Here is a 23374-nt window from a genome sequence, read left to right as displayed (position 1 = left end):
TAAGAGTCCATTCTTTAACTTACTAAGTCAGTATCTTGGTTAGCAGAACATGTTACCACTCGTGTTAAACGATGAAGATCGTGTGTTGAAAAAAAGAAAGAAAAGTGATGGTAACATCCGGAATCAAAGGAGTTGAATGGATTTGAAGATGGAAGTCAAAGGTACATTATAGATAGTCATAGTGGTACCACATGTAAGAAGACTCGATTTGTGACTTGTCAGATACATAAATGAATTTGGTAGGGGCTAAAAACTAGTGTTGTAGAAACTAAAAGGGGTTGTACTTGCAATTGACTAAAGTTGAAGGGGGTAATATAGCAGATTTAGCATACTATCAGCTATGTGGTGTCGGCTAGTTTTTGGCTTTTAAGGCCGAATTGTCACCCACAAGAAAGTTCCATAAAAAGTATCCCTTTTTTTTTCTTTTTTCTTTTTTGTTATTATGAATTAAAGTTGCATGATTTTTTTGATTTTTGTTATGTAATTTCTAAATATTTTTGTCACAATATTCGATTTTTTATTTATTTTATAAAACCATTAAAAAGTTTTTGTATTCTCATTATGTAACAAAATCAATAGATAATTATTTAAATTTTTATTGGTTGTTTGGTTCGCGTAATTCAAAAAAATTTGATAGAATTGGAATGACAAATTTCTTTGACCAAATTTCAATTCATTTGTTTGGTTCATTTCTTGAGATGATGAAATCCTTCAAATTCCATTGAATTCCACAACTTTAAATTAAATTCGTCATGTCCTACCCCTTAAACCCCCCCCCCCCCCAACCACTAACCACCATGAAACTATTGTTGTCATCACCTCCACATCATTATTGTCGTCTTAACAACCTCCACTCACCCCGCACCCCAACCACCATTAAACACCATGCAACTATTGTTGTCATCATACCCACCCACTCCCAGGCCCCAGCCACCACGACCACTATCCCGCCACTATCATCGTCACAGCTACCACTCTGCCACCTACCCCGACCCACCCCACCATTAAACACCATGTAACTATTGTTGTTGTCATACTCACCCATTTCTAGGCCCCAGCCATCCGACTACTATCCCACCACAATCATCGTCACAGCTACCACTCTGCCACCTACCTTTACCCACTCCATCGTCTTGCCTCGCCCCACCTTACCCTACTCCACCACCCACCACTTTATCCCACCTTGTCTGCCCCCAACAACCCCCCACCGAAGGAGCAGGAGTGTTGGGGGCGGGGTTTGGGTTTGGGTTTGGGTAGGGTGGAGCAGGGTGATAACTGTGCCAACGACAATAGTGACATGTGGTTGGTAGGTTGGGCGAGGCAATGAATGGGATAGTCTAAACAAAGACGCTTGTTCCAATTCTATTGAGAGATTTCATTCCAATTCCTACCAACCAAACGCATGGTCAAATTTCATTCCAGTTCCTTTAAAGTCAAATTATTTTGATAGATTTCAATTTTATCAAATTCCATTTATTGAACCAAACACCCCCTAAGTGATGAATGAAAGTAGAAATGGAAATAAAGGCTTGGAAACGAATCAAGGCCGATGAACAACTGCATTTTGATCGGGTAAAAGGGGGATAGGTCAAGAGGTGTCAAATCTTACAAATTACTTACACTGTACAGTAAAATGCGGTTTAAAACTTTTACGTTATAGTTGTGGTTTGTATTTTTACCAAACTGAACTATTCAACATCGTTTGCGGTTTTGAGTTATCAAACCACGCCACACCGTATATTTTATATATAACATATATATAAAACAATTGCTTTTTTAATTTATTTTCTCCATACTCCATTAATAAGTCTACTATATTTTCAGGCTTTAAGCAAACATCTACGTTTAGGTCATGAAATGAGGCTTTTGCTCTACTTTACTCTCAATTTTCAAAAAGATTTCAATTTTTAGATACAATCGACAAACTTACTCGACACTTTTTTATTTTTTGGACCATGATCATGTCATTGTTAATTTTATAATGAAAATTTAATCTTCTCAAAGAACCTTTAGCCTAACGGTATCGTAGTATTTGCCCTTTTAGGAGGTGAAAAAAGTGTGTTAGTTTACTTGTTGCATTTGCCGAATATAAAATATTATATACTTCAAAAGAAAAAAGATGTAATCTTATAATTATTGGATTGCAGGCATAAAATGGGATAGCGCATTTCATGGTGTGGGTTTAAGGTATATGCGATGCATATGTGGTGCAAACACCCCTATGTATAACATATCAATCTTTATTAGACATGATTAGGACCAATTTAAAAAGAAAAAAATCATGTGACTTTGACCCATTAGTCAACACAGCGAGCCTTGAGGAGGAAATATATGGGTGAACCACTTTGTAAAGGAAAGTATGAATCCTTAAAATGAAAAAAGAAAACTTGTTCCCAATTGAAATCTGTTTCTTCCATGGGATTGGATTTACAAAGTGAAGGAAGTAGTCGTAAATTCGATTAGGCGCCGGTTGCATACAAACGAGTCCACTCCTTTGCTGCATATCCAAACAAACAAACAAACCAATTTCAACACCCAAGAAAGAAAGCAAGCAAGTCAAGTGTCTGTGTGAAGTTGTTGTTTACCTGTTTCAACAGCCTCAACTTCATTGGATTTCCAATGCTTTGCTATGTTCTCCGACAACGGATCATCTGGGTTTGGAGCGCTTAAAAGTGCTTGAATGCTACCCGCATTCAATTTACGAACAACACAGTAAGTAAATGATTGATATCAAAATTTCTATTCTATAATTAATATATATATACATACCTGAGGAGTACGGTGCGAATCTGAAGAGCAGGGCTCCATTTGTCTTTTAGGATATCAAGACATATTCTACCAAGCTACATACAACAAAATGAACAATTACCAATCCTAATCCCTAATAAACTCAAAAACAATGAGAGTGAGAGTGAGAGTGAGACCAACCTTATCGATGTTTGGATGGTATATTTTTGTAAGGAATCGAACCTGTGTTGCAACATCACCAAATGAATCATACACCCATTCTAAATAATTAGATACATGCCTATAAAATGTATACTTGTTAGCATTTTTCATATATATTAGATTTACAACACCCTCATTTCCACAACTTCCAACTTCTTGTAAACAACCTCCCTTGTAACCCAAGATTCTAACCCTATAGAATTTACCCTTGAACCTTCTTATCGTACGATACTCATGTGGCAGCTCTACACTTTAGCCATCCTGCTATGCTTATTTTTCAGTCAACTTGCTTCACTAACATTTCAAACTCACTTGCTTTAAATTAGCCATCAATATTTACTACAATTTTAACTTACACTAGTTACCTCTAAGGTACATCTGACTTGAAGATCTATCTAAAATCAGACCACAAGCAAAAAAAAACATATCAACGGGTTACTGAGAAGATCAGTAAGCTACAATGTTAGTCATACATAACAGCACCACGCCAATAATTAAGCGACCACAAAAATAAGGTCCCATTTGGTTTGTAGGATTGAAATGGATTTGGAATTGAATTCCAATCCAATCCCATGTTTGGTTTGAAGGATTTCATGGATTTGAAATCCCACAAACATAGGATTTTGAAATCCCATGGGGGTGGTTGGTATTTCATGGGATTTCGTAGGATTTGTATATAATAAAGTTTTAAAATATGTTTGTTTTGTAATAATCAATTAATAAAAAGGTAATTTAATAATTATTTATAATTTGTTTCTATAAATAATGGAATTCACTTCCATTCCAAATCCTACACACGAAAGAATTCAAATCCTTCAAAATCCAAATCCCTCAAAACCATTCTCAAACCAAACGGCCCTTACAAGGTAAGCATTTCCCCTGCACGAATGTGTATAAAAAAATCCTTCAATGCATTGGGAGATACAAGTACAAGAAACAGGATGATAGCATAAGGTTTTAATGCATTAAAGCACAAGAGATAATGGTCTTCATGGAGCACCGGATAACAACAAAAGAGGGAAACTTTCTTCGTTTTAATTCGTGAAAGAAGTTTTCAATGTTTTTGCATGCACAAGTGAAGATAACAAGCAAATAAATAAAACATAAAGTACCCAAGATAGCTTCCCACATGATGTGTGAATAACTAAATCATCATAAGAAGCATACAGCTTCCCGATATAAGATGTTTCTGTACCTTGGGGGCAGCCATTGGATAATCCTCAGGCAAAAATAATTCCAGCTTAAAGACTCCTCCTGTAGAAGAGAAGCAAACCCTGAGGTTAGGATTGTGTGGAACACTGAAATATAACAACGGTCAAAATTATATATATTCAACCATAAAGCATAAGTAAATGAAAATTAAACATCTCAAATGTAAGCTTGTGGCACGTTAAGTAAGTCAAGAAAATAATAAAATAAACTTAGGGGCTGTTTGGTTGGTTTTTCATTAAGGGCCTGTTTACTTGAGGCTTAATGGATAAATTGGCTTATTCGCACAGTCATTTTAGGGTGTTTACTTCGAGCTTATTCGCCCAGATGGCTACCATGGGTTGTCCACATTAAGCCAAAAAAAAGACACTCCCTACCCTTCATTCCAACCCACGCCTCTCTTCTCCTCCAAGAATCGACGCTCTCTTCTCCTCCAAGAACCCTAATCGGCCGATTATTTGTCTCCTCAAATCGAGTCTCTCTTCTCCAAAGGTAACTACTTCTCCTCTTTATCTATAGATTATTTGCTTTTAGAACCCTAGCTGCTCGATTGTTGCTCTATTGCTGCTGATTTGCTGCTAGTATCTGCTCGATTTTTTTGGGTTTGTTTGATGCATCGATTGCTGTTAGTATCTGCTCGATTTTTTGGGTTTGTTTGATCCATCGATTGCTGCTAGTATTTGCTCGATTTTTTGGGTTTGTTTGATCCATCGATTGCTGCTAGTATCTGCTCTATGCTTTTCTTTCTGCAATGTTTGTCCTTAAGTTTCTTGTATCAAAGTAAAGCTGGAATATGTATTAGGACAGTGCATTGTTCTAATGCTGAAAATTGGAAAGAGTTGGAACCAAGAACTGGACCAGAGTATGCGCTCTCTGTTTTAGAACTGTTGTTAATTAGACAATGCGAACCGTAACAGAAGACTTCACCAAAAGTGCTCTCTTTCCATTTACAACACAAAGAAATGTGGTAATTTCTTGCTTTGCGATACATAATTTCATCAGAAAATATAATATTCAAGACCAGTTGTTTATGGAATGCAATGAGGATAGTATATTTAACAACGAAGAAGAAGGCGAAGGAAATAGAGAAGAAGAACCGGACATTTCCCAATGGGGTGCTAATAGCACTCAATATATGGCTACTTTGAGAGATGGAATTGCAAATAGTTTGATCAATAATGTTTGAACTTGGATTTTTGTGTTTGAACTTGTATTTGAACTTGGCTACTTTGTGTTTGAACTTGGATTTTTAAGTATTTTATGAATTTATGTTTTAATTTTGGATGATATAAATGAATTTTATAAATTTATGTTTTGATATTTAAATATTTTATTTTTCAGAAATATCATTTGCCATAAAAAATGAACAACAATTTACTAAACAGCCCATAGTTAATCCTCAAGGGTAAATTGGCCATTTCTATTATTCAGACTGTTGATTCAGACAGAAAAGTAAACAACAACATAAATTTATCCAGACAGCCAAATTTATCCAGACAGACAAATTTATCCATACAGGACTTAATTGAAAAAATTTGGTAAACAGCCCCTAAGTACTATATGGATAAAGCTATATGTGTGTTTAATCCATCTACACAGATTGGGAAGATTTTTGTTTGGGAGGGTTTTCTTCGTAGATGGAAGGAGCATGTTTTTTAATCGGGAGGCGGAGGTATGGAAAAAACTTGGTTTCTGCATAACCCCCTCCCCCCTAAAAACTTACTGAATAAGCCACATAGCTGACTGAATAAGCTGTGAACCCCATTAACAAACATGACCTTAGAATCGGATGACGCTATCAACATGTTTCACCAATGGTCAAATATCCAAAATAACCCCCCAAAGAAAGAGACGATAGAAAAACCTTGTGGATCAAAATCAATGTTAGGCCTCTCCTCGGTTTACACCTTACAAAGCAATCAATGGAATCCCTTCTCTCCCCACTACTACTAATTGCTCCATCCCAAAAGTCTAACCCCTTAACCAACCGACTATGCCCCCTTTCAACTGATCCCAACTACTTTCCGCAATTGAATTTCCTAAACTACCTTTTCCTCCTAGAATATGTATAATGTATTTCAGGCCTAATAATACCCTCCTGCCAAACCGGGAAACTGGGAACTCAGCATATCAAAACTTTCCCATGATGCCTCAAATAGTGGCAAGTTTTTTCCACTTGATTAGCCCTTCTAATACCCATGCCCCTGACGTTTTTGCATATAGAGGAACGTGTGGTACAACACCATCCATGTCCACTAACCCAAGATAATCACCTCTTTATGTTTGCTTTCGGCTTCATAGTTCTATAATATTCTTTTGGTGAGAACTAGGCTACCCCAGCTAGTTTGAGATAAAAGCTTGTTATTAACCCAGATGCTTCAATGGAACCGAGCTTTTTGCTCTTCTATCTTAGGTACAGGGAAGAACAAATAAGTGAACCCCATATACATCTACTACTAAAGTTCCATAGAAGCGAGTTCTTTGCTTATAAAACAAGTAGCCAACAAAATAACTAATAAACTACATGTACTCTTTCAGAAATCAAGTAGTTAAAGCCATATGTAAGTTGTTTTACCTTCATAAGGTGACTGTGATGGGCCAAGAATCATGACATTGAAATACCGCATGTTTTCTTCCGATGGAGATGCACTTATCCCCGGTGCTACACCACAAAATCAGAGGCCATAAACACAAGCACCAAAAATGACAACTTCCTTGCTCTTAAAGTAATCAATACTCCAACATAAAACAAATTTCTTGATCTTGACCCTCACACAGAAGTGAAATGCCAAATCAAATACCCAAAACTGAAATGACCTTCAACATACAACAATTTTCTTGATCTTAACCCTCACGCAACAGTAAAATTCCAAAACACATACCCAAAATTAACTTCCTATTAGCAATTGACGATACAACAATATATGACTAAATAAAGTAGAATTCAAGTTCACCTGGTTCGCTGAGTAGGCGCTGAGTTTCCTGTATCAAAACAAGAAAGTCAAAACGCAAATTAGGGTTTTCAGATACTCGACGGTGATAGCAGGGTAAAGAATCTTAAAACGACAAACATATACGTACAAACAACAAGAGAAATGAAAACGATGAAGTGGAGAAGGGATCAATAGAGGATGATCAAGAATTGGTCTCTTTGATACCTTGATAATTCTTCGAGGCAGGTTGCTGTTCGCCATGGAAGTGGAGGATTGACGCCAAAGGGGTCTTTTTTGCCCTTTTAGAGAGAGAGAGGGGGGGAAGTTTTCTAGAGAGAGAAAGTGAAGGGAACCGATCGTATCGAGACTTTCTTTCACGCCGCGACCATGTCTGCAAATGGTTCGATTGTATTTATTTAGGAGGTTTTTGGTTTTATTAAAAAGGAATCGGATAACTACAAGATGAGGACTCCAACTTTTTAACATTGATGATTTCTTCCACTAAAATTAATGAATTAGCGTTTCCAACCTTCAACTTTGAGTTAATTCTTACATCTCCCCCAATAACTTTTGACTTGACCAATACGAATCTGAATCCTACCGGAATTCAAAAGTTAAATGAAATTGAAATATGGACCCAACTGAAGCAGTTCGGTCTTAGATTGGACATTACCCACATTCAGACGACATTGTTTCCAAACCAGTTTTGAAAAAATATTAAATTGAGAATCAAAGTGAATATAACAGATTGCAGCATGATCTAGGTTGGTTTATCCATTTTATTGGTTCAGACTGATTTTTGCCAACCATTAAATATAATGGCAGAAAAAAACTGCAAAGTAATTACTTAAGTTCAATTTTGAGTCGGATTGAATCAAATTAGACTGCAAACTGGATTTTTAAATCAGTAATTATGCTTTATAATGGCGGATTTGGTTTGCTTTATCTCGGGTAAAACCAACTTATACAAACCCATAATGAAACATCACACCATTTCCACATAGACTTTCAAGCAAATAGAGGAAAGACTATACTTAAATTTATATACGAGTATTTATTCGATAAGAAATGGAGTAAATGAAAAGAAGAGGGACCGAAATTGAAAATAAAGATGCTTGATGGAGGGGATTTTCTTCCAGGTTTCTGGCTGGCCCACGTTTATTATATCCCAATCCATAATTATAGAGGTTGGGTCAATCAATCATTCAAACTCTTCGTCATTAATCACTCTTTTTTAACCATCGGATGTTTGGGTCAACTTGCATGAAATATCGTTTAATTTTACGAGGCCGTAGAAAACAACTAAGAAATTTTCAGAGGCTTTGGATGGACTCGAACCGGTGACATGAGAGGAGCTCCAAAATCCAAACCTTATTGCCGGCTAAACTAACCCTAAATTATTGTGAAAATACATGAAACTCTAATAAATTAACCATCAAAAAAGCTCTTAATATAGAAAGTTCCAACATATATTGATGAGATGAGACACAAGTCTCGTTTATGTGGACTCCAAGAGTACCTGTACAATGATCCTTATTGTCTTTAAAATAAGCATGGCTAGGGTCAGACCTATGAAGGCCCAACGGTTTTATGCACCTGTTTAACCGATTTTCACCAACTAAATTAGATTTTGTGGTTGTGAAAGATGCACACGTTGAACTTTAATGGGTGTTTGAAGATATTGAAAAATACAAGAGACATCAATCAAAAAACTCAAAAATCTTTCAAAACAACGTAATTTCAACCAAAAAAAAACACATCAAAAGACTTTGCAGGTCTTTGATCCCCTTAAAAGGTGCATTAGTTCAGTAAAAATCCTAAATCTGATATTAGTAATTCATATAGAATATATATATATACACACACACACACTCTTATGGTAAATAATGGATCATAAACAGAAATATGGGATTATATCAGCAAATGTGATTCAACCAAACAACACACAGTTAAAAGGGTGAAATTCGTGTTCTTATTTGCATTATCACCAAAGAAAAACTTCCTAAATTAACTAAAATAGGTTCTTTTTGCCTGGAATGGATCATAAAATCTGGGCATTTTACAACAAACGACATACAGACAGACGAAAAAAACAACAACTAATGCGATGATTCTCATATTACCGCTTCAGAAATACGATACCAAAGGCAAAGGCCATATCCCGCTCCCTTCCAAGAATGCAGCAGACCTACCCCTTCAATTTTTTTTACTGCATACCAAGTTTTCAAACCAATCTAAGCACAAATTCTGCCAATAAATATATGAATTAGTTTTTGAGAGAAAAACATGGATCACTCACCTCTGCATCTTCTGCACCAGATTTCGTTATCTCCATCTTTTGGTCTTCTGCAAAGGCAACACCATGTTTAATAAGTACAAACACACTCAAGTGCTTGCAAAATTTAAGACCATCCTAAAAGATTAACATTTAAATCCAACATCTTGCACTTCTACAGAATTCAAGATCATGAGGATGAAGAAGAATGTAATCTTTAACATTTGATATGCCAAATGTTCTTCCTAATAGTTCAATCAAAACACGATTTGCCATTTAAAAACCACAATCCCCAAAAAAAAATTGACGTAGAGAAGATCAGCTCAGATTCAACTTTGCCATCTGAAAACCAGATTCAACCAGGGTATGGACTACTATATTTCGTTTTAGTTGACCCACTAGAATAACAAAATTCTATTTTTTTAAACTATAAAAAACAACAATTTGTTTTCAAAGGTATGCACTTACCATAGGGTGCAAGCCTTTTGCATAGATTGTTGTGCTTAGTAATGTAAAGGTGAAGAAAATGAGTCAAGTCCTGATATTTTAGAAGATGGATGTCTGTCTATATCTAGCTCATCTTAAAAACAAGATGTAAATGTTCAGTTTTGGCCACCAGTTGAGCTTGGCTAAAATGCTAAATGAAGTGTTCACACAGCCGCACGAATATGGGGTTTAAAGGTATATATAAAAACCATGAAGAAAACACTTGGATTAGGTTCATGAATTATAGAACACAGTCAGAACTTGTTCAAAAGAAGTATAAACTGTCGATAGGATCAAATACTTGGTAAAAGAATATGAAAAGTTGATAAACCCAAATAGTTAACATGAAATTTACCTCCATCCTCTGGAATGTCAGAAGTCCACAAAGTGAGGTTGTCCCTCAGGAGCTGCATGATTAAAGTGCTATCTTTGTATGATTCCTCACTCAGGGAGTCAAGCTCTGAGATAGCTTCATCAAAAGCTTGTTTCGCCAGGTGGCAGGCTCTGATAAACCGACGTTTAAGGCAGCTTGATTTAGCATGGACTTTTCATATCAAGTATACCAACAAGATTGATAGAAGTTCCACATTACCTTTCGGGAGAGTTCATGATCTCATAATAGAAAACGGAGAAGTTCAAAGCCAAACCCAACCGGATGGGATGAGTAGGAGATAAATCCTCTGCAGCAGTAGAAGCCAACTGGGGGAAACATAATTCAACATGTCATTTATCAGAGAAGCAAAATTTATCATCAAGCATGGTAAAGAGCTTTGCATTTGTTAACGCTCCTTTATATGCTAAACAACACAAGAACAATTCAGAATCTGGACAACTGTAAGCAATTGTCACAAACTATTCCTGTAACTTGAGATACAACAAAAAGAAATGGTGATGAAATAAAATATATACTGGAGCGAACCGAAAAAATTATAATACAGTGTTATGTCAATACACACTTCTGCACTTGCTATCACATACTTACACACAAGTATATATGTAGAGGAAGGGAGAGAGGGACAGAACTTCAATTACCTTCATATCTTTAAAACAATAATATATATCTATAAAAACCTTTCTTATGCCATTTTGGGATTTTTGCAGCATTGAAAAATCATAAAATAAATAAACTGGCATCATACTACCTGTTCAAAATGCAAGTAGAATTACTATGTGAAATGTTTGTGTAAATGATACTCAGGATCCTCATGAAAAAAGGAAACTACACTATGAAAAGGCTACTTACTTGATAAGCCTTCAGTGACTGCTCAGCTGCCTCTTTTTTATCATTACCAGACTTGAACTCTGCAAGATACCTATAATAGTCTCCCTTCCTGCACTCCGTCAAAACCCATCACAAAAGCTTAAGAACCCAGCAAACTTAAGGTCGTCTTAGACTAGTTCCAGTTGAAAAAAGAAATATTCTATCCCCTTTAATCAAGCCATGACTATATTCTTAGAACAATTTGCTAGAACACAAACCCCACACAAAATCAAAAAGTAATAACAATCAACAACTACCAAGGAATGGGACAAGAATGTTCTTTTGGACCTTTTCCTCATATTTATTAAGAAATACTCACATTTTGTAGTAGAAAACAGTAGATTCTCCAGCAGAGGAAGATGGAATCAGATGCTCATCAATCACAGTCATGATATCACCACAAATGTTAGACAGCTCTGTTTCCACCTTCTGCCTGTATTCCTTAATCCGCTTTACATTCACTTCATTGCCTCTAGACTCCTCTTTTTGCTCAATGGAGGACAATATCCTCCATGATGCCCTACGTGAACCCACCACATTCTTGTATCCAACCGAGAGCAAATTTCTTTCTTCAACAGTTAATTCAATATCTAACTTTGCAACCTTCTTCATGGCATCAACCATCTCTGAACAAGAAAAGACAATCACCATAAGATCCTAAAGACAACAGCACAGATCAATCCTCAAATCAACTTCTATATTTTTATATTTAGGATATTCAGTTTTTTAAAGCAATTAAAACGCATGAAAGTTTTCCTAGTGATAAACAAAACTGTAACCCACATCTTATTCAAATATTCCCTTAAAATGCCAGAATAAGTCAAAAAACCAATCCTTGCATAAAAGTGTGTTCATCTACCAAAGATTCCTTCTAACCTCAATGTTTACCTTACCAAATACCAAGTACCAGTAACTCCGTTTCAAAAACCAGTCAACGTTTGATGTGTTAAATGTCAGACTTAGTACTTTTTCACAGCTTTACTTTTTTGCAACAAAAACTGCCGGATTCTATATTCAGTACTTCTTACATAGGTTATCGTAGCGATCAATATTTTTCTGAAAATATTTGAACAGTTAATGTCGATTTCAATGTGTTTAGACACTGAAGGAATAAAATTTGAACTCGTTTTCAGGAACAAGAGGTTGAGGGTTGTAGGATCTAGTAAACCCTAAATCTAGCCTCGCCGCCTCCTCCAATTACAATATCCCCTTTTTGAATAATTTACACGTTGCTTTGAAACCCTAACTAATAACTTTAGTCTATAGCATCCACAACATCATTCAGGTAGGGGCGTTTAGTGTAAAACTGAAGCAGTAAGCACACATGACACATCTACATCTTGCACGATCAAGACCTCAAATTTCATAATAAAAATAAGGAAATCAACAAGTAAACAACGGATCCACGATGAGAAAGATGCTAACCGTCATAGCGTTCAGCTTGTTCGGCGAGCTTGGCTACATAGATGAAGTTCTCGCGTTCAGCAGAGGCCGCCATGGATGCCGATCTCGGAGCTCAACTACGATTCTCTCTCTACTGTTTTTGTCAAATAAGAGAAACGCGGAGAGATGCGTCTGTGTGACTGTTAGCTGTATATTTCTGTAATATAGTGAAGAGAATATTTTATTCTCACCACAAAAGTTTAGTTTTTTCTACTTCTGCCACGAACAAAAACAGAAAATACTACTTGCACACTAAATTATATGAGTGACAATTCTGTATCAAACCAAACCAGTTAACATGTATATCAAAAGTATCAATTACAGTCAATTATTAATAGTAATACTCTATTAACAGATGCAATCATTTGTCGGGCCTAACTTATTTTTTTTGTCCAACGGGCTTAATATTGTAAACGCAAACCGTTTTTTCGGGTTTGACAACTTGTCATTGTCCGTCCTATAAACAGGTCGGGCTTGCCCACAGGCTAACGGTCCTAAAAAATGTAATTCTTATAATCTATAAACTTGATCACTAGCAACTAACTAATAAATGTAAAACTGAAAAATAAAGAAAAAACACCGTTGCAATTAAAATTTTAAGCAACTAAAGTGACATGTGGATTTCAACAAATGGAGAAAAAATGAAAAACAAAATTCAAACTTCCAGAAAACGAGTAATACATTTTCATGGCTCCATCATGCTACTGCCAGTTTCAAAGATCCCAGGTTTTGATCAAGAAATAACCAAAGACTTCCAACTCTCATTCTATAACATATAACTTTAAAATATATTAGTATAATACTATAGTTTTAATTAATGGTAAAAATATATTAATTATAAAACATAAACGGGCTGGGCGAGCTTATCCGTATTTATTTTTTCCATTGTCCATGTCCGCCGTTAATTTTAACGAACAAATCCGGTCCGGTCCGGTCCATTTTATCGATAATGGTTGTCCAAGCTCGTATTTCTAGCGGATTGGATGGACCGGGTCTAACGAGTTGTCTCGCCCATTAACAGCTCTATCTATTTAGTATACAAACTTGGTTGATATATGGTGTTGAAAGTCGTGTACCACAGTCATACAATGGTACCGGCTTATTTAATTATTTATTAAATTTTGTACTAATATTAAACATTATAACTTTAACTATTATATTTGAATATTTGTAAGTTATATGATTTGCATTTAAAAATCCTTAAACATCACATATGTTGCTAGAAAACTCAAAATATCATTCAAATTTTGAACAAAATGACAAATTTATATATATATATATATATATATATATATAGAGAGAGAGAGAGAGAGAGAGGGTGGGTTATTATACAACCCCTTACATTTGTACAACCAATACAACTCAATCTCAACCGTCCATTTAATTTGATTAATATGTAATTTCATAGAAATTTTGATTGTTTCCGAATATAAAATATTGATTATAATTAATGAACCATATTCATATTCCATAAATATTTAAATCATAATAAATGAACTCTCATCATTTCCATAAATATTTCAATTTATTGGGTTGCATTGGTTGTACAAATGCGATGAGTTGCATTTGAAACAAACTCTCTCTCTCTCTCTCTCTCTCTCTCTCTATATATATATATATATATATAATTTGGAGTTGATACAAAACTAGTGTTCAACCAGGAAAAAAACCTAGTACAAGTTAAGTTGGTATCAAATGTAATTGGCTACAACACAGTATTTTGTCTATCAATTATAACTGATTGATACACAATATTAAGAAAAACTCGATACAGTACCAAATCCATCTCCACTAAACTATTTTCAAATTCCTTTAAGAAAAGAGAAATTGTATGCTGTAATGATGATGTATACCCGAAGTCAAAAGAGATAAATGCACTCCTACTCATGGACTAAAGAAGCATGAAGATTATACCACATAAACCCTTGAGAACTTGCATGTTAAACTAATTCAATATTAAATTTACCTATTTGTTTGAATACCAGTTTAATATCAAGAATAATCGAATACATTGTGCTTAAATAAACAAGTGATAAACATATAGACTCTGCTCGTTATTTATGGACAAGTTTTATCAGATATTTTGAGTTATTACAGAGGATGATCAGTTTGATATTTGGGTCGATAACAGTTTAGGGTATTTTGCGATGATGGGTGTCGTTAACTTGTGAAACAAAATTTGTTCAAGGAGGTGAAATTAGTTTTAAAAAGTAATAAAGTGTCTGAATTGAACAAAAAGCAATGATTTAGTGGCAATAATAGAAATATAAAGAGTAATGTGTGCCAATATGCAAAGAGGAAAAGGTAAGGGGATCGAAATGAAACTTTAGATGATTGATGAGGCACTGCAAGTGGGTGGAAAACGACATAAAGGGACCCACAGCCCGGTAGATAGTAGCGTATGGCTACCACTCTTAGTGCGCCACGTAGGATAGAGACGGCAAGTGCTTTCTGGGTTAATAGCAATTTGGTCCCCGTTACTTACACTAATTACACTAAGACCCGTCATGTTTTTAATATTAGGCATATAAACCTATTATTTTAAATTTAAGAAAAAAAAAATATTTTAGTAATATAATTCATATTATAATCTTTAAAATAAAAAAATTATTAGAAATAAACATAAATTTGGTTTAAAAATTTTGACTTTTAATTTTTTATTTAAAAAATCTGTTGAAAATACTTTAACAGATGTGTCTTTGACTTTACGTGTAAATACAGGTGGAAAAGCAACTACACTTTTGGAAGGACGGCATGATTAGGGGGGGTGATGCATGCATTCTTCTCAAATGATTACTTTCATGCCCTTAAACCGAAAGTGGTTAAGTGCAAATAATAGAGGGTTACTTTGGTAATTTAAACGCAACTCATTTCACTTCAACAATAAATTTAAAAATTTTGTGGAGCTTGATCAAAGACCCGTAAAATCATCCGATATATTTTTAGCTGAATTCTATTGTTTTGAGGGGGGTTTTAAATTGTTTGGTTGATTTCAATGCACTTTTTTAGTTTTTTGATTGATATCTCTTGTATTTTCTAATATCTCAAAGTGTCCTTAAAGTTTAGCATGTACACCTTTTCACATACCAAATAAATTTCAAGACCCCGTTGGGGGATTCATAGGTCCACCCCTACCCTGTGAGATCCCACATCGATTGTGGAGGGGGGGTAAATATTGTCTTATAAGAGACTATATACCTCCTCTATCAGACGCGTTGGGAGTCCAGGTATGTGGTAAAGCGGACAATATATGATATGTTCAGCCTAAAACCGGACTGATGTCGGTTGGGGAGCAGAGCCAACTCGAGGGTTGCCGGTTACAAGCCACAAACACTCGCGAAGATGATAAATAAGAAGAAAGTGAAGCAATTTATATAGAACTTGTAATAAAGTGTACAATATAATCCACTGGTTTTATTGGTGAAAGTACCATTGATGGGTGCCTATAGTACAACTTCAGTAATCAGAGGTGAAGACAAGAAAATAACTCTGAGAATACGTTTAAACACGGCCGTGACAACGTCTTTTTCGATGTCGAAAGGCGGAAAACCCCCGATATAGTTGCATAAGGTGGGCAGTTAACCGGTGTTCTGCATACCGGCAGCAATGCCCTTCATGGTCAGGATCAGGGTGTCCTCCAGACCTGGTGCATACTCGCTGGTCGGGTTCAGGGTGATCAGTTCATCGGCCGGTTTGCTTGGCTCAGAATACTCTTTCGAGATATGAGGCCTCAATGTCACATGATAGTTTGGATCACGAATTCGTTTTAGCGTGTAAGCTTGGCATACGTTCAAGGTAGTGATATATGAATCACGCAGACGAAGTCTTTGTTTCAAGTAAGGATCGCCCTCGAGAAGGTCCTTATGTCCAGCGATCTACAAACACGAAAAGAAATATAATCAGCCTGTTAAAATATGTGAAACCTCTTTAAGAGCCTGTTTGTTAGCAACTTAACAAGCTTAATGATACTCATAGCTTATTCAATCAGCTATACATCAATATTTGGTAGTGGCTTAACGTTGTAGGAAGTGGCTTATGCAAAAAACCAAGTTTTTTTCTAAACCTGCCCCCTCCCAATTAAAAAAACATACTCCTTTCGTCTATGAAAAGACCCTCCCAAACAAAAACCTTCACAATATATACAGACAGATTAATCCACACAAACAACTTTATCCATACAGGACTTAATGGAATACCAACCAAACAGCTCCTAAATCTCCTTTAGGGTACATTTGGTAAGTTGGACATAGGACAAAACAAAAGCTTGTTATCCCACATTTGGAACAGCATTAGACCGGGAGTAGATGGGATTGACCGAGACAAAAATGCATTTCTTTGGGAGACAAGACAGTATTGCTACTACCCATGTCAAATTAAGACCCAGTAACCTTCCACAATTCGTTCATATGCCCAACCCACTCTCGTCAGTCTAGTCTCGTCCAATCTGTGTATAGAGATAGGGGGTTTCTATGTATATACTGTTTTGATGGTACGTGTCTAGCTGATATGAGACTCTAAGACACTCGGTATTCAAGAGCAATAGTTATGAATCTTGAAATTGTACCTTGAGGAGATGATCCTTGGTTTCTTCATAGTTTGCTCTCAAAGATTCTCCGAAAGACCATAGATCTTCGGAGACGAGGAGCTTGTCGTTCAGTGCGGCAATGCCGGGATCTCCTTTAGCGAACACCATTTCGACTAAATCAATGGTGACCCTAAAGAAAGGCCAGGTTTTGTACATTTCTTGTAGCATTTTTAGATTCTTGCTGTCCTTTTGAATGGCATATTTGAATGCAGCCCCGAAGCCGAGCCAAACGGGGAGATGGAACCTGGTTTGAGTCCATGCGAAGATCCATGGAATGGCTCGGAGTGATTCTATGCCTCCACTCGGTTTTCTTTTTGATGGCCGACTTCCGATATTCATACGTCCGTACTCCAGTTCTGGTGTGGCCTGTAGAAATATAGCAAATAAGAAAAAGTTAAATTTTATAAAGCAGTTTATTAAGACTTCTAGACATCTTTGGCCATCTGTAAATCCGATTATGTTGTAGTTAATGTTTAAGGACACTCACGAGGCGGAAATACTCGACGAAACGTGGTTCTTGGAATACGATAGAACGATACTGCTCGGTTGCAAAAACTGCGATCTCGTCCATAAGTTTACGCCATTCAGGTCGAGGTGAGATCGGGGGATTCATCCCGTGCTCGAGAGTAGCTGCGCAAAAACGTTGGAGTGTTCTAAAGCACAAATGTTCCTCACCGAAAGATTGCTCAATGACCTCACCCTGAACCGTGACTCTTAAAGACCCATGAATGGTCTCCGGTGGCTGAGACAGGATGGCGAGATGGGTAGGTCCGCCTCCTCTCCCAACGGTTCCACCGCGGCCGTGGAACATGGTGAGCTTAACTCCGAACTCCTTTGCAACCTTAATAAGCTCTTCTTGAGCCTTGTATAGCTGCCATGCAGCAGAAAGCCTTCCGGCATCTTTTCCCGAATCAGAGTATCCGATCATGACTTCTTGCTTACCGTTGATGCGGTTTTTGTACCAGTCGATTGAGAAAAGTCGAGTCATGGCCGCCGGAGCCGCCTCAAGATCGGCCAGTTTCTCGAAAAGCGGAACCACCCTTAACGATTTTTTCACATGGCATTCACGTTGAAGAAGCTCGACAGCAAGCACATCGGAAGCTGCTGTAGCCATTGAAATGATGTAAGCACCGAAGCAATCCGATGGGAGTTCGGCCAAGACATTTAAGGTATCTAAAACATCCGCTATTTCCTCAGTTTTGGGGAGATCCGGACCAAAAAGAGGCCGTTTTCCACCAAGCTCCGCCAGAAGCCATTCTTGGCGCTTTTCTTCAGACCACTCACGGTAAGACCCAATTTCCAAATGTTGAGTAATGGCATCGAGGACGTCCGTATGGCGATCAGATTCTTGACGTATATCAAGTTTCACAAGCGACAGTCCAAAGGTCGACACTTGCCTTAGAAAATCGAGAAGGCTTCCATCAGCAATCACAACATCACCACAAGCGCAAAGAGATCTGTAGCATAGCTCAAGAGGTTCCAAGAACTGTAAAAACGTTTTGGAAACATGGTTACTGATTGCATTAAGAAAGATATCAATTCACAATCTTAAAAGGGTTGGAAGATACCTGTTCAACATTGGTATAAACTGCTTCCTCTGGAATGTCGGATTTCCCGTGGGCGAGAAGATGGCGAGCTCGTTCACGTGTGTTATATAACCTGTCCCTTACGTCACCAAGAATCACACGATAAGGTTCCGTGGGAGGAACCTGTTTCCAGAACTCTGCAGAAAAGAAAACACCCAACATCTAAGCAACTCTAAAAGGGAACATATGTTTAGACAATTACACACGTTCAGACATTTATCAGTTTACAAAAACAAACAATAGCGTTTTCTTTGTGTTCTGGCATCATTAACATTAATACCTATGTAGTGCTTCACATCTCTCCTTGCTGTTCTATATAGTTCTTCAGCCCGAACACGAAGCTCATCGTTACAACGCCACATGGACATCTGAGAAAGGCGAAATTAGAGTAAGATGAATACTCTTTCTGGATGGGGAGGTTGAGGGACTATTTGTTCATTGACTACGTACCTCAAACATTAGATCTTCTATCTGGGAAAAGTACATGTTTGCAGCCATCATTCTAGCGAGTAAGCAAACGTCCCTTGTTACCTCAGGAGTTACCCTCGGATTGCCTGCATTAGATGCCAAAGAAATGTTATTTAGATGGGAACAAAGTGCGCAACGACTGTTGATAAACATGACTAGACTTGATTAGTTTTAAAATTTTATCATCTTTCAAGTTCTTGAGGAGAGAGAACAAGATGAGATTCTTGATCCCATTTGCTTGATGTATGCATAAATCAAGAAACACCCACAAGCTAAACATGATTAGACTTCATTAGTTTTGAAAAATTTATCATCTTTAAAGTTCTTGAGGAGATGACAAGATGAGATTCTTGATCCCATTGCTTGATGTATGCATAAATCAAGATAGAGCTATGGACAATGTATAAATGAAAGAAATCTTGGGTTTTTCCAACCCGTGTCTGTTAGGATTCATACCATCACGGTCACCGCCCATCCAGGAAGAGAACTGTATAAGAGGGGCATTGTACGGAACACGTTCATTGATTCCAATGTTCTTAAGAGCCGTGTCCACACGTCGTAAGAATTTAGGAACACCCTTCCAGATTGTTTCGTGGAAGTAGCTCATTCCAGCTCTCATTTCATCTTGTGGGGTTGGAGGAGTCCTACGGATCTCATCTGTGCGGAAAGCAGCTTGAATCTACAAATCACATCAGACCGATTAATCGCTATTAATCATAAAAATATCGCAAAATGCAGGAAAGTTTGTTGAATCATTAATACTTACTTCTCTATGCAAAGCCTCATCTAGTTCCTGTTTATCATCAGGAGTGATATCCTTGGTATACAACTGAGCCAAACAGTCACGAATCCTACAAAGAACATTGGATGTAAGCTAAACGGAAAATCTTGAAATTGGGTATTTGATAAAACTTATATACATTCAACGGAATAAAGATCGTACCTTCCATGCTTTTGAAGCAAAGATCTTCGGACAGATTGAGTTGGATGAGCAGTCAAGACCAAATCAACTGTTTGATTCTTGAGTGCATCAAAAACTTCTTCAGGGGACTTCCCAAGTTGATGCACAAGTTTCTTGAGAGTTTCTTCGATATCAGATTCAGTTGTTGCATTGGCTTCATCAGCAAAATCACCTTTCTTCAGTTTAATCCTACGACGGTAAGCAATCTGAACCTCTTCAGCCAGATTGGCCAAATTAAGCATGTGAGAAAAAGCTTTCGCAATAACAATGGAGTCCCCTGGATCTAAACTTGTTAACACACTTCCAAGCTCCTCCAGCTTTTTCGGATCGCGCTTTCCTTCATACTCAGCAGAAAGCTCATAACATTCTTGAACCTACACAAAACCGAAAACCGAAAACCGTAATCAGCTTAACGATCTCGACAACTTATGAATCCTAAAGACCCATAAAACCAAACTGACAACATTGGAGAGTGAGCTTTTTAAGATAACCAATTTCATTATATCTGATATGCTTGCAAATGATGATGATGAAAACTCATCTGAATTGAAGTGGGTTTTCTGAAATCGATTAGGGTTCGGGGATTCAATGTGACAACTAACAGAAAGATTGAAGTTAGCATATACCGTTTCTTTGAGATCCTCCCCATGTAAATCTTGAAGGATATCAAGAAACTTATCCAAAAGCAAAGCATCATACTCAATAAGCTTATCATCCTCAGAAACTTTTCCAGGAACTAAAAGCCTCAACTGAGCATCAATAGATGCCAATTTCTCCAGATTTCGATTAGCCATTTGTTTAATCTTCCCCCCCAAGTCCTGAAAATTAAAAATTAGAAATAACCCATTTTAGAGGACCAATCACATCAAGCTTTAACTTCTGATGGCGACCCATGACGATAAAAGGTTCTCATGGAAATCGAAGTTCAGAAAAGCAATCAGCAATCCAAATTATCTGAAGTTAAACATATAGTCATGTCTTAATAGAAGATACATATTATATTATATGTAGATTATGAAAGAACCTGAAGAATTGAAGACGAAATCGATCAGATAGAGAGATGGGTTTTTGCTCAGTGGTTGAGACCTAAAGAAAATGGATTGTGGATTGGATATATATAGAGGGAGCAATCACATATGAACAATGGAGTTGCACTTGCCAAATTGGCATATTCCAATTCTGAATTATTGGATTATTTTTCTTGAAATTATTTATCATTAAAATCCGAATTTTCTTTCTCTTCTCTTAGATTATGTTTTAATTATCATCCGTTTCGATAATTCAAATCGAAAGCAACTCGAATTAGGTTTGATTATAATTCAAGTCGTATGTGTATGTATGTATGTATGTATGTATATATATATCATAATATCAGTAAAATGACAAAAAAGAAAAACTTTATATTCATTCTTTTGACGAATTTGTTTGTATTATTGTGGAGCTAACGGCTCTACAAACACTCCTAGGTCACTTCATATGCCTTTTCGTGGTACGAAAGATCCAATTTTGCTTTCCATTCCCTCTTCGCACTGCAACTCATTAATTGTAGTTTTCATAAATGAACCATTTTATGGTTTATTTTCCCTTCCACACAAAATGCTGCTTCTGAATTTCAATGAAAAGTTGTAAACTACATAAGTTGTCCTTCGACTATATGTTACTGTATATGTTCAGTCACTCGATGTATTTTCACAAGTTTCATGCAAGATAGTCGGTTTGTTTCTATTTGGACCACTGAATGTAAGGTTATCAGTAAATCTTTGTTAAATAATATCAGATGTATACCAGTATACCACATGGGTTTTTTTTATATGAAACATAAACAAAATCAGATTTCTGTCTTCGATCTATTTAGATTAAACTAAAAACTCTGCTTTAATTTCCTACTACCCTACCACATGGTCCACGAATCCATTGTTTTTATTTTTTATATAATATGTATAACTTATCCACCGTTATTTTATTTGTCGGTTATGTTGTGAATAACTACCACCTCTATTGACCAAAAATACGAAAAATACACATTTAGAATGGTCGATATTTCAGGGACGATTTTTGCATCTATTTGAACTGTTTTTTGATAACAAGTTATAATATTTTTTGTTATACTTTAAAATATATAAAAAGGACTTAAAGGACCATCCTTTACGTCGAGGAGCTTTTTCATTTTTTTTTAATGATAATTGTTTCGACTTGTCTTTTGAAAAAGCTGAGAAAATATTAATACTAATTAATAAATAGACTCTTAGTTGCTTGCTACTTTACGTGTCGTAATATTTATACTTTATTTGTCACAAATTAAATGTTTACGTACTATTTTAGTTCATACTAAATAAGGGTTTAGTTTCAAACCGACTGTATGCTTTAATTATAAGATGAACATTTATTTTAAACAAAATTACCCTACATTTTTTTTATCAAATTTAAAAATAAATTTATATATTTATTTCTCAATTATCAATACAAAAAAGTTGACAATACATAATACACAAATCTCACAAAATATAAAAAAAATGTGTAAGTTTATTTGTTACATTTGTCGTATATAAATATTATCTATACTATATTATAAAGCATTTGACATAACTCTTAAAAACCATTTTTTATGCACGAAGTATTGTATATTGATGGATATTACTTAAAATTCAAGATTACAAGTAAATTATGTATAAATACAACTTATTAAAACTTCATGTTTGAATTCGTGTAACTAATTGCAGATAAACATAATCAAATACAGGATAAACATTTCATTTTAAATATAAAAAATATAAAATATAATTAGGATAATCATTAAGTTCAAACAGAATATTTAATTATTATTTTTATAAAATGTTATATTATTAAACCAAAAATAAATTATTTTGTTATTAAACTTAAATTAAATTATAATAAATTAAAGAAATTACATAAAAAATGATAACTTTTAAATAGTTGATTTGATATTAGCATTGACATATATTTTTTTCAAATTTTTATGATATTTTTAAATTTACATTTTATTCAAAAATAAAATCATTATTGCTTTATTAAAAACACATAAAATCGTATTATAACATCGACAGAGACAAATAATAAAATAGAACATTAAAATCGATATGTGTCTCGCTGCATTACTCGAGTATCCTTCTAGTATATTTAAAAAAATCTCGTTTTCTTAATGATAAAGGGTACATTAAATTTTCAACAAATTAGTTAAATGTTTAACTCAAAAAAGT

At 35.7% G+C, this 23374-nt stretch overlaps 3 protein-coding genes across 3 annotated transcripts; all 3 read right to left on the bottom strand.

Moving 5' to 3' along the window:
• Window positions 1–2224: 2224 nt before the first annotated feature.
• LOC112506992 (ubiquitin-conjugating enzyme E2 36-like) lies at window positions 2225–7493 on the bottom strand. The gene is made up of 8 exons (XM_025111368.1): window positions 7317–7493; window positions 7113–7140; window positions 6734–6820; window positions 4145–4203; window positions 2929–2970; window positions 2770–2843; window positions 2586–2683; window positions 2225–2497 (listed from the first exon to the last, which is right to left on the bottom strand). Exons 1-8 carry the CDS (start codon window positions 7350–7352, stop codon window positions 2460–2462), a joined length of 462 nt encoding a protein of 153 aa, XP_024967136.1. The 5' UTR covers window positions 7353–7493; the 3' UTR covers window positions 2225–2459.
• A 1487-nt stretch (window positions 7494–8980) lies between these two features.
• Window positions 8981–12707, bottom strand: LOC112508158 (14-3-3 protein 9-like). The gene is made up of 7 exons (XM_025112935.1): window positions 12539–12707; window positions 11433–11739; window positions 11096–11183; window positions 10445–10551; window positions 10208–10356; window positions 9391–9437; window positions 8981–9300 (listed from the first exon to the last, which is right to left on the bottom strand). The coding sequence occupies exons 1-7, from the start codon at window positions 12609–12611 to the stop codon at window positions 9298–9300; spliced, it is 774 nt and encodes a 257-aa protein (XP_024968703.1). The 5' UTR covers window positions 12612–12707; the 3' UTR covers window positions 8981–9297.
• Window positions 12708–15906: 3199 nt separating this feature from the next.
• On the bottom strand, window positions 15907–20974 carry LOC112506520 (phosphoenolpyruvate carboxylase 1). Its single transcript, XM_025110633.1, has 10 exons — window positions 20783–20974; window positions 20139–20530; window positions 19962–20046; window positions 19652–19874; window positions 19178–19281; window positions 19008–19095; window positions 18710–18864; window positions 17629–18627; window positions 17121–17507; window positions 15907–16431 (listed from the first exon to the last, which is right to left on the bottom strand). The coding sequence occupies exons 1-10, from the start codon at window positions 20948–20950 to the stop codon at window positions 16135–16137; spliced, it is 2898 nt and encodes a 965-aa protein (XP_024966401.1). The 5' UTR covers window positions 20951–20974; the 3' UTR covers window positions 15907–16134.
• Between the last annotated feature and the right edge of the window lie 2400 nt (window positions 20975–23374).

This window comes from Cynara cardunculus (genome assembly GCF_001531365.2).
Source record: "Cynara cardunculus var. scolymus isolate 2C chromosome LG 2, CcrdV1, whole genome shotgun sequence".
Classification (NCBI taxonomy): Eukaryota; Viridiplantae; Streptophyta; class Magnoliopsida; order Asterales; family Asteraceae; genus Cynara; species Cynara cardunculus.
Note: the sequence above shows the minus strand (reverse complement) of the source record. Positions and strands in the feature narration are given on the sequence as shown.

Coding starts and splice junctions, on each gene's coding strand:
- LOC112506992 (XM_025111368.1), bottom strand. CDS start 7,352: ATGGCGAACAGCAACCTGCCTCGAAGAATTATCAAG. Junction 6,821..7,112: donor GCGCCTACTCAGCGAACCAG/GTGAACTTGAAT, acceptor TTTGTGGTGTAG/CACCGGGGATAAGTGCATCT. Junction 2,498..2,585: donor AGTTGAGGCTGTTGAAACAG/GTAAACAACAAC, acceptor TTGGATATGCAG/CAAAGGAGTGGACTCGTTTG.
- LOC112508158 (XM_025112935.1), bottom strand. CDS start 12,611: ATGGCGGCCTCTGCTGAACGCGAGAACTTCATCTATGTAGCCAAGCTC. Junction 11,740..12,538: donor ACAAGCTGAACGCTATGACG/GTTAGCATCTTT, acceptor TTTCTTGTTCAG/AGATGGTTGATGCCATGAAG. Junction 10,552..11,095: donor AGTCACTGAAGGCTTATCAA/GTAAGTAGCCTT, acceptor TGTTTCCCCCAG/TTGGCTTCTACTGCTGCAGA.
- LOC112506520 (XM_025110633.1), bottom strand. CDS start 20,950: ATGGCTAATCGAAATCTGGAGAAATTGGCATCTATTGATGCTCAGTTG. Junction 18,865..19,007: donor AGATGTGAAGCACTACATAG/GTATTAATGTTA, acceptor TCTTTTCTGCAG/AGTTCTGGAAACAGGTTCCT. Junction 18,628..18,709: donor TTTATACCAATGTTGAACAG/GTATCTTCCAAC, acceptor ACGTTTTTACAG/TTCTTGGAACCTCTTGAGCT.